The sequence below is a fragment of the Amphiura filiformis genome, chromosome 13, assembly GCF_039555335.1.
Source record: "Amphiura filiformis chromosome 13, Afil_fr2py, whole genome shotgun sequence".
Classification (NCBI taxonomy): Eukaryota; Metazoa; Echinodermata; class Ophiuroidea; order Amphilepidida; family Amphiuridae; genus Amphiura; species Amphiura filiformis.
Window position 1 is genome coordinate 50,445,256 of NC_092640.1, and position 15,870 is coordinate 50,461,125.

A 15,870-nucleotide genomic window follows, 5' to 3' on the forward strand; every position below is an offset into this window, starting at 1 on the left:
AACATTTAGTGAAAATCACATTTTTGTAGAAAATGTTAGCCGGAAATCAATATTAACTACGTTTGTAGATAGCAAGAATTTCTCAAATTTGCATGGGTGCCCTAACATTATGACGTCATAGCGACATTATGTGGGGAATATTTGTACATATTATGGTATCTCTGGATAGAGGAGACCCATAGTTAAACATCGGTATATGACGTTTATAATTGCAAATTAGGATGGTTGCAACAAGCCCCCTCCCCTCGTAGTCCGTTTTACAAAAACAAATGGCTCATTGGTTATGGTGATGCGATCAAGCAAAATGAGTCTGAGTCAAAATTCAATATGAGCCATTTACAGAGCTTTATTCTGCTAAAAAAAAACCATCATAATTAGCCTTAATATGGTTCTAGAGATTGGCCATTTTAGTGTTGCTCAGAACAACAAAATACAAAGGAAGTTGAATACTGCTATTGATTATATCTCAAAATCAATATTTCCGAAATCCGACTTATTTTGCTTGATCTTGGTTATATTAAATAAAAAATACTGTCATAAAAAAACAATATTAAAGTTAAATTTTATATTTAGTTTATAACGAATATGATGAGGAGATTAGCGCTGGCTCGTGACATGACCCACATTGATACTTTATATATTATTATCAGTGTTAGTTTTTCTCTCATCACTGTCTCTGTCGTCTTTTGTAGAACTAAAGCAAGCCAACCTGAACGACAAGCATCCCATCTCACAGTAGCTTTCTTGTCTCTTCACTTCTAGCTGTTGGGTTAACTGTAAAAGAAATAGAACATAATAATGTCGAAAAGAATAAGTAATATCTACTTAAAAATTGTGCTTATTAACACCTTCGTACATACTGTGTACAATTGTACACATGGACTTCTATTGCTCCCTGTATGCCAGGGGAAGCCTATTACTGCAAATAAACACCATGTGCACAATTGTGCATTCATGTGCTATCCTCCAGTGCAGAGCGCCCTAGCCTAGCTGAATGTCACTTTTCACAATCTAAGAGGTCATCACCCACTACAGCACGTTGCCAAAAGACTGGTACTTTCCCTTTTTAATTTTATATGAAATAACATTGTGGACAAGCTAAATTCTAGTTAGGGGGTTAGTGTAACACATGGAACACTATTGCTGATCAAATGCTTCAAACATGTGTGGTGTAGAATTTTTTTTAAATGGTGTGTACAATTGTACACAGTGTCTCTCACCTTGTAAATATATGACTAATATATTGTGTTCAGTTGTACACAGTGTGACTAATCTTATCAATATATAGGAGTTATTTAGTATTATAGTTTGTACATCATTATAGGTAATTTTTAACTCTTTTGTTAATACTTCAATTCAGTTTATAATTTGCTCTGGATACATTTTGTGGCAATACCACTCTGTAGGCCTATTATTACAGAGATAGTTAGGAGTAACTGGCGGGTGATTGGCCCGAAAATGGATCGTGTAGGGTGGAGTAACAAATTTAGTCTCAGAAATCAAGTTTATTAAGTGTGATGTCTTTCTCTCCAAAGACAAGAACTGTTTATTAGCATTTTATACCAAATTAATGACAGTTAAGAGTCTACAGATACGGACGTACTATGGAGACAACAGAAAAAAGAAACAGGGGCTTAAAGTTTGTTGCTTCACACATGTTACCAAGTTTTACTGCCATTACTTAGTCATAATGTGTACAATTGTATCCAAAATATCATTGTAAACGTCGTCACTTAGTCACAATGTGTACAATTGTACATAGGCCCTAATTTGCATAATTTTTTTGATCAAGCCATCTTCCTTCGTGTCCGAAGGGGTGATGTTTTCAAAACGTCGCCTATTCAGTACTCCCCTGTGGTTTTCAGCCCAAATGATTCTAAATTTGCCTCCACGTTGATGCGACATATGTTTCATTTGTTGCAACGGCGAAAGCCACACCAAGTATCCAATTATTTAGTATACAATATTGCTTGCCGGGGGAGGGGGGACTTAACACAAATAACCATCCGGGTATTCTCGGGTATGCTTCCCCCGAATACCCCCCCCCCCCTTTTTTTTGGATTTCGCAGCTTTGAAAGTCCCCCTATATTTGACCAAAATAGAGCTACGAAAGAACATTGATGTTCATAATTTTAGCTCTAAAAGACTCCAAAATTGCTCATTCCTCATATTTCTGGGTTTTTTTTGTCAGGCGATTTGCAAACAGAAAGACCATTGATTTTGACTGTTCGCAGCTCCAAAGGTCCCCATTTTACTTGTTCGCAGCTCCAAAAGACACCTTTTACCTGTACACCGTCAAAGACCCACCACCTCAAAATTCCGGTAAACATACCCACCCGGCTCCTTGCATACGTTGATACGTTTTCACTAATTTTAATGCAAATATTGTAACACGAACTACGAAGCACACATTTGATGCAGCATTGATACATTCTATAGCTATGCTCAAAAGTAAAGACTGAATATGTAATGTAAGATGTCATATTTACCAAACTGACCATTGTTGACATGAAAGGAAATGTTTGTTTTAACCTCACTACCAACATAAAGTCTATATCCCTTCGATTACGGTCGACCCTACGCCGAGGTAAGACGGTGTATCACATTCCCACTGCCATGACTGCGCGTGATGAATATGTTATCACGGGTGAAAACACATGGAGGGGGTAAACATACCTCTTTAACCTTGGCTTTCAAGACGTCGTTTTCTTCGGTTAAGTTATCAATGGACACGGATTGAGTTGTTGCTGATGATGGTGTGTTTGAGCTTATTGTTGCGTTCGTTGCTGAGATGCTCTCACCTGAAGGATACTTCCATACGGATATAATCTGAAACAGGATGATTATAATGCGTTGAAGATATTGAGACACGATATATTGTACCAAATCACTCATACATACACATAGAGTGAGGAATGGAATCGGTGCGATTGCGCGTGAGTTGCATATCACAGACTCGCCGATTAAATAACTGGTTAAATTGGATATACTAAATTAAAAGGGTATTTCGTGATCCACAGCATCATCACCCCACTTTTCTCAAAAAAGGTTTTATTTTTATATCACTGGAAACCTCTGGATACATAATGTTTATGTTAAAAATATGTCTTGCAGATTAATTCCTTTCACAAAGATATAGTGAAATTTTCATTTCGTTTTGGTATACTAGAACGTAATTACAATAATCATGCATAACTCGCAAACGCAAAATCGGAATCAACTGAAATTTTGGGAATAAGTTGTTTTCGTGGATATCTACTGAAAAAAAGAAGATGCTAGGATCACGAAATATTCCTTTAAACCACTTGTATAAATAAATATGTTGTTAAATATGAAATATCTTTGAAATGTTATTTACTTTATACTATTAAATGTGACTGATATGAAACCACATTAATTTTCACTGTCTTAAATCTGTGTATTTTTCAAAACATAATGTAATCCTTTCTGCATTGTGTAATGGACCACTCCATCTTTCATTTTATTTTGAACACCAGAGTTAATATTTGCATACTATTATTAGTGATTCATTATATTTCGCATATTGATGTTTCTTACAGAAAACCATTCAAAATAAAGTTCCTAGAGTTTTGGTCGTGCTGGGAAATAAACAAATGACCCACCTTAGGAATGAAGATCACAAGTAATATCACTGTGTTACAGAATATAATAATACAAGAGAGAAAAAGGTATAATGCTTCCGGGTCATCACCAATAAGAAAGCTGACGGTCACTCCAATAGTACATAGTATGATCACGTTATAAACACTGATGCCTATAAACTTGCTGTCGTTGAGGGCGTCAATAGTGACCTGAAAGGTAATATTATAGTTTGAATTATCATTTAAAATTAACGAATAATTATGTTTCTTATGTTACGATCTGGAAGGACCGAAAGGTCGACATTTTCCCAACGTTAGCTCAAAAATACAACAGTAACACCATGTTCTATAATGTGTTTTCTAAAACTATTTATTTCAAAATACAGTAAACCAAGCTAAGGTCTCATAAGAGCGTATATCTGTGCTATGCCACTTAGGCTTATCAGACTGTATCATAGAAGAAGGCCAATGTATGCCCTCTTTGGTGATAAATGCTCACGTTTGGTGTACCAAATCTCACGTCTCCTTCCCTCAGCGCCTGAATTATTGCCTTTTTACTACACACCGAATAATATCTAGTTCCATGTGCTCTGATTTGACAACCATGATATTGACAATGTCTTAAATAAATCCAATCAATACAACTACCTGTGATTTGTATTCTTTATTAATTATATAAAGTTTTATACTAAACGATCATTTGGAATTCCCACTTTGAACACCTGTATTTAGGGACAGTATATATCACGTTCTAATTATAGTCCCCCCCCCCCTTACTTTTTCAAAGCATAATACCTAGGGATGATTTCACTGTGATTTTACGAACAAGAGAGAATTTTGCTCATGCAAACAGATTTCATTACCCTCCGTGTTTCCCAGGCAAGAAAAGCACCAAAAATCAAAAGAAGTCCTTTGTAGATATAGAGGGCGAGTAACCAGTAAGTAATATAGTCGCTTTCACACAATTCTATGTACGGGGATATAAGCTGATTAGGAGTTGTAGGGTCGTCCTAAGGTAGATAAAAAACAAAGTATATTAACATAATAATAATAATGATTTTTTAAATAACAAGAACAAATAAAAAAAACCAGTACAATACTCGACTTTTTAATGTTCTTAAAATAGTTGATTTTTAATGCTCCGGTATAACATGTTATAACGTTGCAGTTTGAAATCGTGCACGTTGACTCTCAGAACAGGCATGTTACACGCGAGATTAAAGGCGTTACATCTGTACACGTAAGAGGTAATACTGTCGCACATACTAACGTCACATACTCAAGGAAGAACGTGGAAAATAATAGTGAAATCATTTATCAGCTTTGTCATCATTTTAATAATGCAAACACATTTTTCGTCGTATAATAATGCTTTTGTATTCGTTTTCGTCCGGTTAAAATTTGACATCTTACCCTTGTGTATAATTCCTTCACGACTAGCTTCATTGGATCAATTACTTGCCATGCAGTAAGGATGCCAACATCGATTAGCAATAACATGGCAACCATCTTATACAGGAGGTAGTCTGTAATTACCTAAAATGGGTACAAATGATTACTGACGCGATAGTACTTGGGAATCATGGGCTTTCAACACCACGCAGTCAAAAACCATCCATGGCACGAACAACTTCCTATGTGCTATTTTTGATTTGATTTGTTCGGGTTTTGACAACCCTGGATAACCCAAGAAAGCCTCTATTGAAGCTTATTTCCATTGGGGTCCATTTGAACACCGGGACGGGTTGGGAACAGTCAGGGGTTAACACCCTACTCTTTTCGAAACTGACTGCGAGATACATGTACAGGTATGACTCTCTGCACACGGGACCGACGGCTTAACTTAGGCCTACTTTCATGATTCATTTACCCAATTCCAAATGAACCATGGGGAGAGCGGAAGTCTGAATTTAATCTACAGAGGTTGCCAATTAATTTCAGACTTTTTTTTTTCCAAGTCAATTTCCCAGCAAATTGCCACCGCCGGGAATTGAACCCGGGACCTCATGCACTAAAGGCAAGTACTCTAACCATTGCGCCACGCTCTCCCTGTTATTTATTTGGCAAATAAGTAACAGTTGCAGAACACCCTATTCAACAATCTTGTCATTTTGAAGAGAGACAAAATCTACATAACTACTCAACGATAAATAATTTTGATTACTTATGTAAACTGAGCTCAAAAAGAAACTTATAATTTTTACAACTTGTGAATCACAAGGTCATATCTTAAAATACCTTCAATCAAAATGAACCAAAATTACACACAGGATTACTTTAATACTCTACTCAAAACACATGTCAGTAACCAAGCAGTTCTCCAACTGACACAACAGCAAAATGCACTGGCATGGGACAGCTTCCTGGACTTCCTTCACTTTCACAGCCCAACAATTGGCACCCAGCACAACAAATCTGTGAGAATGCACACAAGACCCTTGCACTGATGATAAAACGGTGCTGCTTTCTGCTTTTCATACACTTTTTTCATGAAACAGGGCTGGGCTGTGAATGTGGTCCAGGAAGCTGTTCCATGTCAGTGCATTTTGCTGTTGTGTCAGTTGATAACTGTTTGGTTACTGACATGTGTTAAGAGTAGAGTATTGAAGTAAACCTGTGTGTAATTTTGGTAGAATTTGATAGACAGGATTTCAAGATATGACCTTTTGAAAAATTATAAGTTTCTTTTTGAGCTCAGTTTATGTTTATGTCCTATGCGAGGTAAAATACCGTCCATATAGGAGTTCGTTCCTGCCTAATACTCCACTTCGTACGTAATAGTTAAAGAGGTATGGTGTAATAATTAAAGTAACATAAAATGCATTTCTATATTCACAATATACATCTGAACAAGTGAACCGTTTTTGCCCTGAAATAAATTAAGCTTCAAAGTTTTGTTTTTTACGATTTCTAGTTCCGCATAATATAGACGACTAATAACATTGTGTAAATAGGGGATATGCACCGTATCTCGGAGTTTTCTGTTTAATCAACACATGAAGCAAAGAAAAACTACTGCGTACCTTTCTTTTCGGAGTTTTAAAAGCGGCAACCTGATATACTCGCCACGTCTTACTGAACATGGAACCGAAAGATAATACAAACCCAACAGATAACGCCCAAACATTCAGCTATGTAACATGGAAAAGAAAATGAGACAAGCGTTAAAAAGATATGGCCAACGCAATTTTAATCATCGTCCACGGGCAGGAAAAACCTCTAATGTGAATTTGATCCCTGCACATGTTTAAAGAAAAACCTATGTAACCTATTTACAGTTTCTTTTAAACGTGTTCAAGGGTCAATAACCCATGGGATGTTTTTCCAGCCCATGTTGAATTGTCACATTGAAAACCAAATATGTATTTATCCATTCATGGAACTTACGCGTAAATGTATCAAAGAAGATACTCGAGTCATTACCAATATTTCTTAGTCCTCTTAAGGTTAAATACCACTAATTATGTATTACACGGGTTTCAATGGGAAAATGCCTAATTTCGGGTGGAATGTTCTCATATTCAGAACTCTCGCAGTTCAATGCCACCAATATCAGGTGAAACTATATGATTTAGATGCCAAATGATCAAAAATTCAACATAGGTTGACCTGAGACTTTTCTTGTTTTAACGCACTGAACCGTAAACACCTTAAAATGACAGTGCGCCCTCGAAGCTGAAAGTTACAATATGATAGGGCGACTATTTACTAAAAACAGAAGCCGTGCGTATGAATTTTGCTACTATTACATCAAAAATGTCATATAATTAGAGAAAATGTACCATTTTGAAGTATCAAACTCTAAAAAGTACTTTTTTGGCTTTATAACTTGATCAATTTCAGCGATTTTAATGCAGTCTTTTCGAATGCCATGAAAACAAATAGTTACTCATCGTATTTCAATGTATCGCACAGGCCTATTAGTGGTCTTTAACCTATATAAGCACAAAGTTGCTCCAATCTCGGGTAAAATGCCATGAATGTAAACATTGACATTTGCAATACGTGTTTTAACAAGAACATTTCTGGAAAACAGTATGACGAGTAAAATATCAATGATATTCGGACACCCTGTATGATGACTGTTTCGCTGTTTTTGCTTCAACCTAGGACTATATCTGGAGATTCGTATCTGTAGCCTGTCCTAGCACGATCAGATCAGATTAAGATTGACTTAGGGTTAGTGTTCCGATTTAGGCTTGCTGTTTAGTATTAGAATTGTTGATTAGGGTCAGGTTCGCATTAGGAATAGGGTTTTTATAGGGCTAGGCTCATGGATAGGGATAGAGATACGGCTAGGTCCGAGGATTAGATATGGGTTTAAAATAGAGTTCTTAGATCAATTTAGGGTTCCGGCTTGAGTTAGGATAGAGTGAGGCCACACAGGATGCTGTAGAGGCACATAGACAACGTGTACACAAAGACTAGGTTTTATTTTACACGTGACTATAGGCCTTACATGCGCCTTAAAGCTTAAGCAAAATGCCTAGTTTAGGCCTATACTGTATTTACACGTATAGGCCTATGTACGTTATTTAGGGCAAGGAAATCACTAACAAAATGTGCATGTGGGTCTAATTAACAAAGTAGCGTGTCTATATGATCATCAACATTGATTTTTCATCATCATTAAGCTTCCTACATGTATACGCAGGCAAGCGAATGTTGTTGAATTTAGAAGCCCTGAAATCACAGAAACCAGCCGTAAACCCAATACTAATGCCACAACCCCCCCCTCAATCCGTTACTACCTCAACGGGTTCTAAAAACATACCTTATAGTCGAAGAAGATTTCTCTTGCCAGGGCAAATACAGTTGAATATTGAGAAATGTAAGCAAAAAATAGCTAGAAAAGTCTTCATGACGAATATCAGATCCATAGAATTCAGTGTTTCTATAGGTTAAAATCCACTAATTATGTATTACACGGGTTTCAATGGGAAATGCTTAATTTCGGGTGGAATTTTCTCATATTCAGAACTCTCACAGTTCAATGCCACCAATATCAGGTGAAACTATATGATTTAGATGCCAAATGATCAAAAATTCAACATAGGTTGACCTGAGACTTTTCTTGTTTTAACGCACTGAACCGTAAACACCTTAAAATGACAGTGCGCCCTCGAAGCTGAAAGTTACAATATGATAGGGCGACTATTTACTAAAAACAGAAGCCGTGCGTATGAATTTTGCTACTATTACATCAAAAATGTCATATAATGAGAGAAAATGTACCATTTTGAAGTATCAAACTCTAAAAATAGTTACTCATCGTATTTCAATGTATCGCCCAGGCCTATTAGAGGTCTTTAACCTTAAACGCAACGCCGTGTTTCCGCTAGGTTGCTCCACAGAAAGCAGTTTAGCAAACTAGGCCTGTTTTAAACCGTTCTACTACACGATTAGATAAGTATATATACGTTGAGTCTCAGAGTGCATCAAACGGTGTCAAGATTTCTCATATTTTGATTACAATTTTATGAAATCATCCAATGAAAAATTGTAGTCCTAAAAACTCCTAAATTTACTCGTTTTCAGAGTAACTGCCAGCGTTCACCAAAAACCTGCTGGCAATTTAAATGGCTGACCGAAAGTAGCGCTCTTGGACAAAGTTGGTCTCCTAACTAAACTGCCGTGTATAGTATAGTTAACATGTGGCTCTAAAATGGCTATATAGAACAGTATAGGAAGACTATAATGCCCTCTGTTGATCAACGTTACATTAGAGTTACTCTTGCTTCCCTGCCCTGCAGAGCTATTGAATATTGGAACTCCATTAGTTGCAAGTCATCATTATTGAAGTTTCCAGCCTCAGCCCTACCGGGCTTGCAGCTTTGATGATTTTAAGCCCTGACAAGCTGGAACCCAGTATCAATTAAAACATCGAGGCTGCAACACCGAGGCATTGGTGAAGACTTGCAATAAACGGAATTCCAATATTACCCCCCCCCCCCCAAAAAAAAAAAGTAGTGAATAAGTACTCTTAAGTTAGGAACAGACTGTCACCCATTTCATTTCTAGGGAGTAAGTTATAATTTAAGCTTAAGCTTGATCGCTAGTGGTTTTGAACGCTAATTGTTTCTTTGTAGCCATGCGAGCCATGGAGCACGTGTGGCCGAGTGGATAAGGCGCCCGACTCATAATACATAGGTTGTGAGTTCGAGCCCCGCTCGTGCCAACGTGTTGTGTCCTTGGGCAAGGCACTTTATCCTCATTGCCTACTTGGGGGATGTGGTTGGGTTGGATTGGATGTTTGTATAGTTGTTTGTTTCAATGTTGCAATATTGGCGCTGATTAGGCTGCTGCCTGCAAATTGCATTGTGTCTGTTTGGGTGTGTTTAATGGACAATTCTTGCAATTTGACCTGCGGGTCACGATTTGAGTTTGAAATAAAACCTTCCTTTTTTTTAGGCAACCTGTAACAATGTTGTTTTTGAGCGCTATTGATTTTACTTATGATTGCTCTGCAACCGTCCCCATATCTCACAGATGAATTTTACTTATCAAATTACTAGTTTTTCATATTCTATGGTGTCAAAAATATCTGTAAAACGTTATATATACACAAGTTAATTAACAACAACATATGGCGCTTAAAAGTATTTGAAAACTGACTATATACGGCAGTTTAGTTGGGATACCATGTTGTTTGGACATGTTTTCCTTCATAATGATACAAAATTCATCCTATTCTTACCTGACAACAAACTGCCTTGAAATTAAAACTGACCAATTGCGTATCGACACCACTAAAGAATATACCCGTGTACACAATCATTCCTCCAGTAACGATTACATTGTTGAGGTTCGGACTTGAAAGTTTGACGTATCTGTTCAAATATAATATTCAAAAAATAATTATAGCTCTCACAATAAATGTCGATGTTGATGTTATGTTACATGGATTCAATGTAGAAGAAAGATTTGATTAAGAATAACTGCAATTAAAACTGTGCTATTGAGGGTAGTATTTACTAACGTCTTCTTCATTTTAGAAGTAGTCATACATGCAGTTTTACATTTGCTTGCAAACAACATGGTAACTCGTGCTACGGTAACTCGTGCTACAGTTTGTCCGGCCAAAAAGATGGAAATTAATTACGTAATAAATATATTATCAAGATAAAAGAAAGCATGAAAAATATCACAGATTATGTAAATTTAGATATTCCTTGAGCAATTTAAAACAAAAAACATGAAATAAAACCTGAATGAAGATCAGCAAAGGAGATCTAAAATGTAGGTCTTTTTCACTCAAAAAAGTAACAAATTTGGCCAAAAACAGGTTTTTTAAAACAAAAAATCATGATAAATGTAACTTATGATATAATAGCATAACTATGATGTGCCTCAATTTACTGGACATAGCTTAAGCCGCGCAAAGATAATTTAAGAGTACGGGGCAGATCATTATATCGTCATTCGGTTTTTGGTGCATATTGGTTTGCCAAAAGGCGCCTAACCTTAATATTTATCAGATTTGTAGTTAAAATTGTAAGGTTGATAAAATGTGCGTGCTGCTACAAGTGTCCGTGTGGAGAAACTACTCCAACATTGACAAAAATGTAATATTTTACGAAGTCGTGTTTGGTCTCTGATGGTATCGGTAGGGTCTTTAATAACCACCTTAAAAGCTAGCAACCACAAACGTTTGGGAACAAATAAACACCCTGTATCTCAAACAATGTATTAGTCAGTCCTCACTCGATATCTTCAAGTAGAAGCATTAAAATTAGAATCATGGAATCCATCTGGATAAGGAAGACATCCCCGCAAGTCATGAACAGAGACGAGGGGCCCATTTTCTAAGTCACATCTATGACCCAATTATCTCCGCGAGCAGTGCGCCCTCTACAGGCCGACATTCGCCGGAGTTGTGTGGACATAGATCACTTTGAAGAAGAGTGTCGCCCAAGACACTCGAAACTGTCAGGTCAGTGAAAAACAGTACTTATGTGGTTTTGAAAAATGAACTTTGTATTCTGAATTTCTGCAAACCCGATGAATTTATTTACGGCATTAACCAGGTGTATTATTTTTTGGGTAATACATGTATATATATATATGATAAATTATGTTATATAACGTGTAGTTATAAATATTGGAAATATTAATTAATTAAAACACCGTTTTCACTCATTCCTTATTAGTAAAAACAATACCAAGGGAAAAAACACATTTGACCTTACCGTTGCTTGCGGAATTTGATGTTAAAAACGAGAAATCCAAGAGCTAACAGAATTCCGGCGCCAGCTAGTGCACACATTGATATGAATAAGGTTTTTCCGACAGTTACGTGGAGAATTACAGTGGTCATTTTCACTTCTGGGGTGTGGTCGAGCGGAACCTTTCCCCCTAATCGTTAAAACAAACAAATATTAAATAGTATCCTTATAATTTACTGTCATTACATGTTATGTTTGTCAATGATCTTTGACATGAATGGTACAAACTCTTTGTGGTATTTGTTACCCAGCAAACGCAAAACGTGTTAGACATTATTCGCGAAGGTTAGTGAAGGTTGCCTGAAAACGTTTATATAATGTATAAAACGTTTCTTAACATTTAAAAACATTTTCTGATGGTGAGTTCAAATTGATATTTATATATATTAAAACAGTGTTTGTACTGTATCCAAAGTTTAAATTTTTGTATTTACATACGGATAATTTCAAATTTTGCGTCATTTTTACGTTAATAACAAATCTATCAATATTGTTGGTTTGATATTGAAATCCATACGAAGGAAGGGTACAACTCCCTCCCCTGATAATATAAAGCGTTTGATAACAATAAAAAATAGGTCGATCTCTACCCTCCAAAATATCCTTACCTGGCCACATTACATCACTTGTCCAATGTAACGGATTTTGCACATCAACTGGATTAAAATCACAAATCTTGTGCTCCAGAAGATCTGAATTTAAGAACGATCATTAATGAACAATGTAAAACCGAAGAATATGTTTCACTGCCCATTAAAACATGGACAAATGTATCTCTTGTTTTACCACTACGAAAATACAAATACTTTCAATCGTTTATCAGTCTACAGGTTGCATCAAAGTTATTGGCCTTGACACACATGAGTTATTATTAAACACTTGAAATATGTTTCATTGGATTGTAAAATACTGGTTGAAATAGTATATAAATACCAGTGATGTATCTTTCGAGTCCGGACTCGGACTCGAGTCCGGACTCGAGTCCACTTTATGTTGGACTCGGACTTGGCTCGGACTCGGACACAAAAAGACTCGGCTCGGCTCGGACTCGGACACAAAAGGACTCGGACTCAAAGCCGAGTCCGGTCCGAGTCCAGTCCAGTCCAATTAAATGCATGTAAAATGTGAAATGATTATCTAAAAATGTCAAAATAGATCTCAAATTTGTTGACTTTACTTAATTTGGCCATTTTCCAAATTAATTAACGCTGTGAAATCTGTGATCTGTCATATATCCTACATATCCACCAAATTATTTAGATTTATCTGTCACTTGGCAGAATCATATTATTTATATCATTAATGAAATAATTGATAATTAATTAAATGCATAATTTTGAAATATTTGGACAACAAAAAATATCTAAGAGTTCTTTCATAGAACTTCCCAATCCATTAAAATTAAACTCTTGAAAGAGAGAAACATGCACACTGGACCCTACATTTCAGCTCCCACTCAGTAACATGGTTCTCATCCGTAGTGGTTTGTGTGTGCCACTCACTGAACATTTGTGTGGGACAATTGTGGATGTTTAGAATTACAGGTGAATTTCTGTTATTATTATTATTATGACAATGATGATAACGATGATGATGTAGGTGATGATGATGATGATGATCTTATATTTCTGTAATGTATAATTTCAAATTTTGAATACATTGCAATTCATTTACATGTACAAGTATGCTTCTCTAGTCCTTGGGTGCAAAAGTTCACATGTAGTGTGCCACACACACACACAAATATCCCCACATGACTGTTGTCTGATACAGGTGATCTGATACATACGTTCAGGTGTTACATGTATGGGTCTTTGAAGTATTGTGTGTACGGTTGGTTGGCATACTTGGATTGAGTCTTTAAAATATCAACTGTGTGAGGTGGGGTTTGGTAGGGTGGGTGTGTACAATGTATAGGGAAAGCGGTGTGTGCTATGGTGTAGTGAGTGACCTTTGACCACTGATCTTCTTTTTCTACAATTTTATCATCAAAATGCCATAAAATTATGCGGAATCTTTGACATTTTCTTTTTTCAGTAAATTTGTGTTGTAAATTTTCAAATTAGAAACAAAATATAAAATTTTGCTCTTTTTTTTGGAAATAATGACCCATTTAAAAAAAAAAAGTTATACCAAATGACCCCTTCTTTAAAAATGTTATACCCAATTACCCCTTTTCATCTTGTTATACCCAATGACCCATTTTTGTACAAATAGGCTCCTACTAAGCAATGCCAGTAGGCAGATACATGTCACATTAAAGTTGAATGACCTCCCCCCCCCCCACCTCTGGGCATGGACACGGGGCTTACTTTTGTTGGACTCGGACTTGGCTCGGACTCGGCACCCCCGGACTTGGACTCGAGTCCGGACTCGGACACAAAAGGACTCGGACTTGGCTCGGACTCGGATATTAATGGACTCGGCTCGGCTCGGACTCGGACAAGCTGGACTCGGTTACAAGTCTGATAAATACTACTAGTAGGATTTTTGCATTTGCTTGCCTGCTGTATTTTGGAAATATTGTTTTTTGAATGAAGGAAGGTAATACTGTGAATTTCACTCCGAGCACAGTATATTTTGTTTACTCCTTGCAGCATTTATTACACGAGTGCTTCCATGTAATGTCGAAAAAGAAAAGTAAGTAGTAGTTTATGTACTTAACTTAAATTATGAACATGTCGTCACTGGGCGGGAAAAAACCTCCTATTTACTTTTGGCCCTTGAAAATTGAAAAGCCTTATAGGTGTCGACTTTATATTGAATGGTGTGCTTCATCCAATGTTTAAGGGTAAAAAGTACATTATGAGGTTTTTCCCGCATGACGATGTTGATTCCTTAACATTTGAATCAAATTTGATTGAACAAGTGAACCTCTTCTCACATATTCTCAAGTCCTTTGGTGTACTAGAGGGTATGCCACCAAGCCATATTTTTGAAAAATTGTGAAAGGAACACCTTAAAGAGCGTGTTCGTAGCAATTTGAATATTTAAACGAAATTGCCAAAAATATCAACAATATGATTAAACAAATTTACAACAATTGGAAATAATCGGGGTACCATGATTTGAATACATCCGTAACGTTATGATTCTAAAGGTCTTATTTAGGACTGGAGAAGCCACGGTTCAAGTTAGCTTTACGCTCATAAGTTGTTAGCATACCTTCACGAAGTTGTCGTATGATGGTTATTCCAACTCGGTCTCCCTTTTCAAAACTCACAGGACCCTTGAAGAATATAGTTAAAAGGCTATAATGTACATGTGTTTACTTTTAAAAAGTCACCTGAATAATATTAGTCAAATAAAGAATTTTTCCATCATTCATTAGACATTAAATATTCATTTGTTTAACACAATAACAGCTAAATCTTGTCTTATATTCTACATTAGAAGGAAGAATTGCTATATTACCGTAACTCCAAGGAACGAAACACGTGCTAAGCTTTCAAAGAACACCATCATCATCTCCTTATCATCGTATGTATAGTCCTCCAGTCTGCGCATGCGTCCATCCAAAAAGTCGGTAGTTTCTAGTATGTCTATACTTCCGTTAAGCGCTAATGCAATGGCCCATACTGCGTCGTAGCCGAATGGGTGTTCAAATGTAAATGTTAGACGGCTGTATTTGGGATTATTATCCAGTTGATATTTGACATACTCGTCAAATTTGCTAGCAGTCTGTAATTAGAGCATAATATAGAGTTTAAATGGTAGTGTATTTTGTAACGTGCACTGGCGGGGGGTCATTGAGGGGAAGTGAATATCGGGGGGGCAAAATCAACCAATTTTGCGCAAAATTACCGCAAAAAGGTGAAATGTTCGTAATTTTGGGTTTTTACTGGGGGAAACAAGGGGGCAAGAGTTCTGACTGGGGGCATTTCTTCCCCCCTCATGCCCCCCTGGCGCCGCCACTGGTAACGTGTGCTAATACTTAACAGTTATAGGCCTGACTATAATGCGTATTTGTAAATACGCACGTGACCATCCACTCTTGATGAGAGCTTGTAGGCAGGAAGTCTGGAAGTTACTTTCGGCTGGGC

General features: G+C 36.7%; 1 protein-coding gene across 1 annotated transcript in view; it reads right to left on the reverse strand.

Annotated features, from left to right (window-relative positions):
• Positions 1 to 633: 633 nt before the first annotated feature.
• The window catches only part of LOC140167743 (gamma-aminobutyric acid type B receptor subunit 1-like), a 35,484-nt gene continuing 20,247 nt past the window's right edge, over positions 634 to 15,870 (reverse strand). Inside the window, 11 exon segments of the mRNA XM_072191038.1 lie at positions 634 to 774; positions 2,677 to 2,829; positions 3,624 to 3,812; positions 4,466 to 4,612; positions 5,016 to 5,138; positions 6,626 to 6,733; positions 10,300 to 10,432; positions 11,792 to 11,957; positions 12,436 to 12,519; positions 14,993 to 15,056; positions 15,242 to 15,508. Coding sequence (XP_072047139.1) covers positions 634 to 774; positions 2,677 to 2,829; positions 3,624 to 3,812; positions 4,466 to 4,612; positions 5,016 to 5,138; positions 6,626 to 6,733; positions 10,300 to 10,432; positions 11,792 to 11,957; positions 12,436 to 12,519; positions 14,993 to 15,056; positions 15,242 to 15,508 — 1,575 coding nt within the window.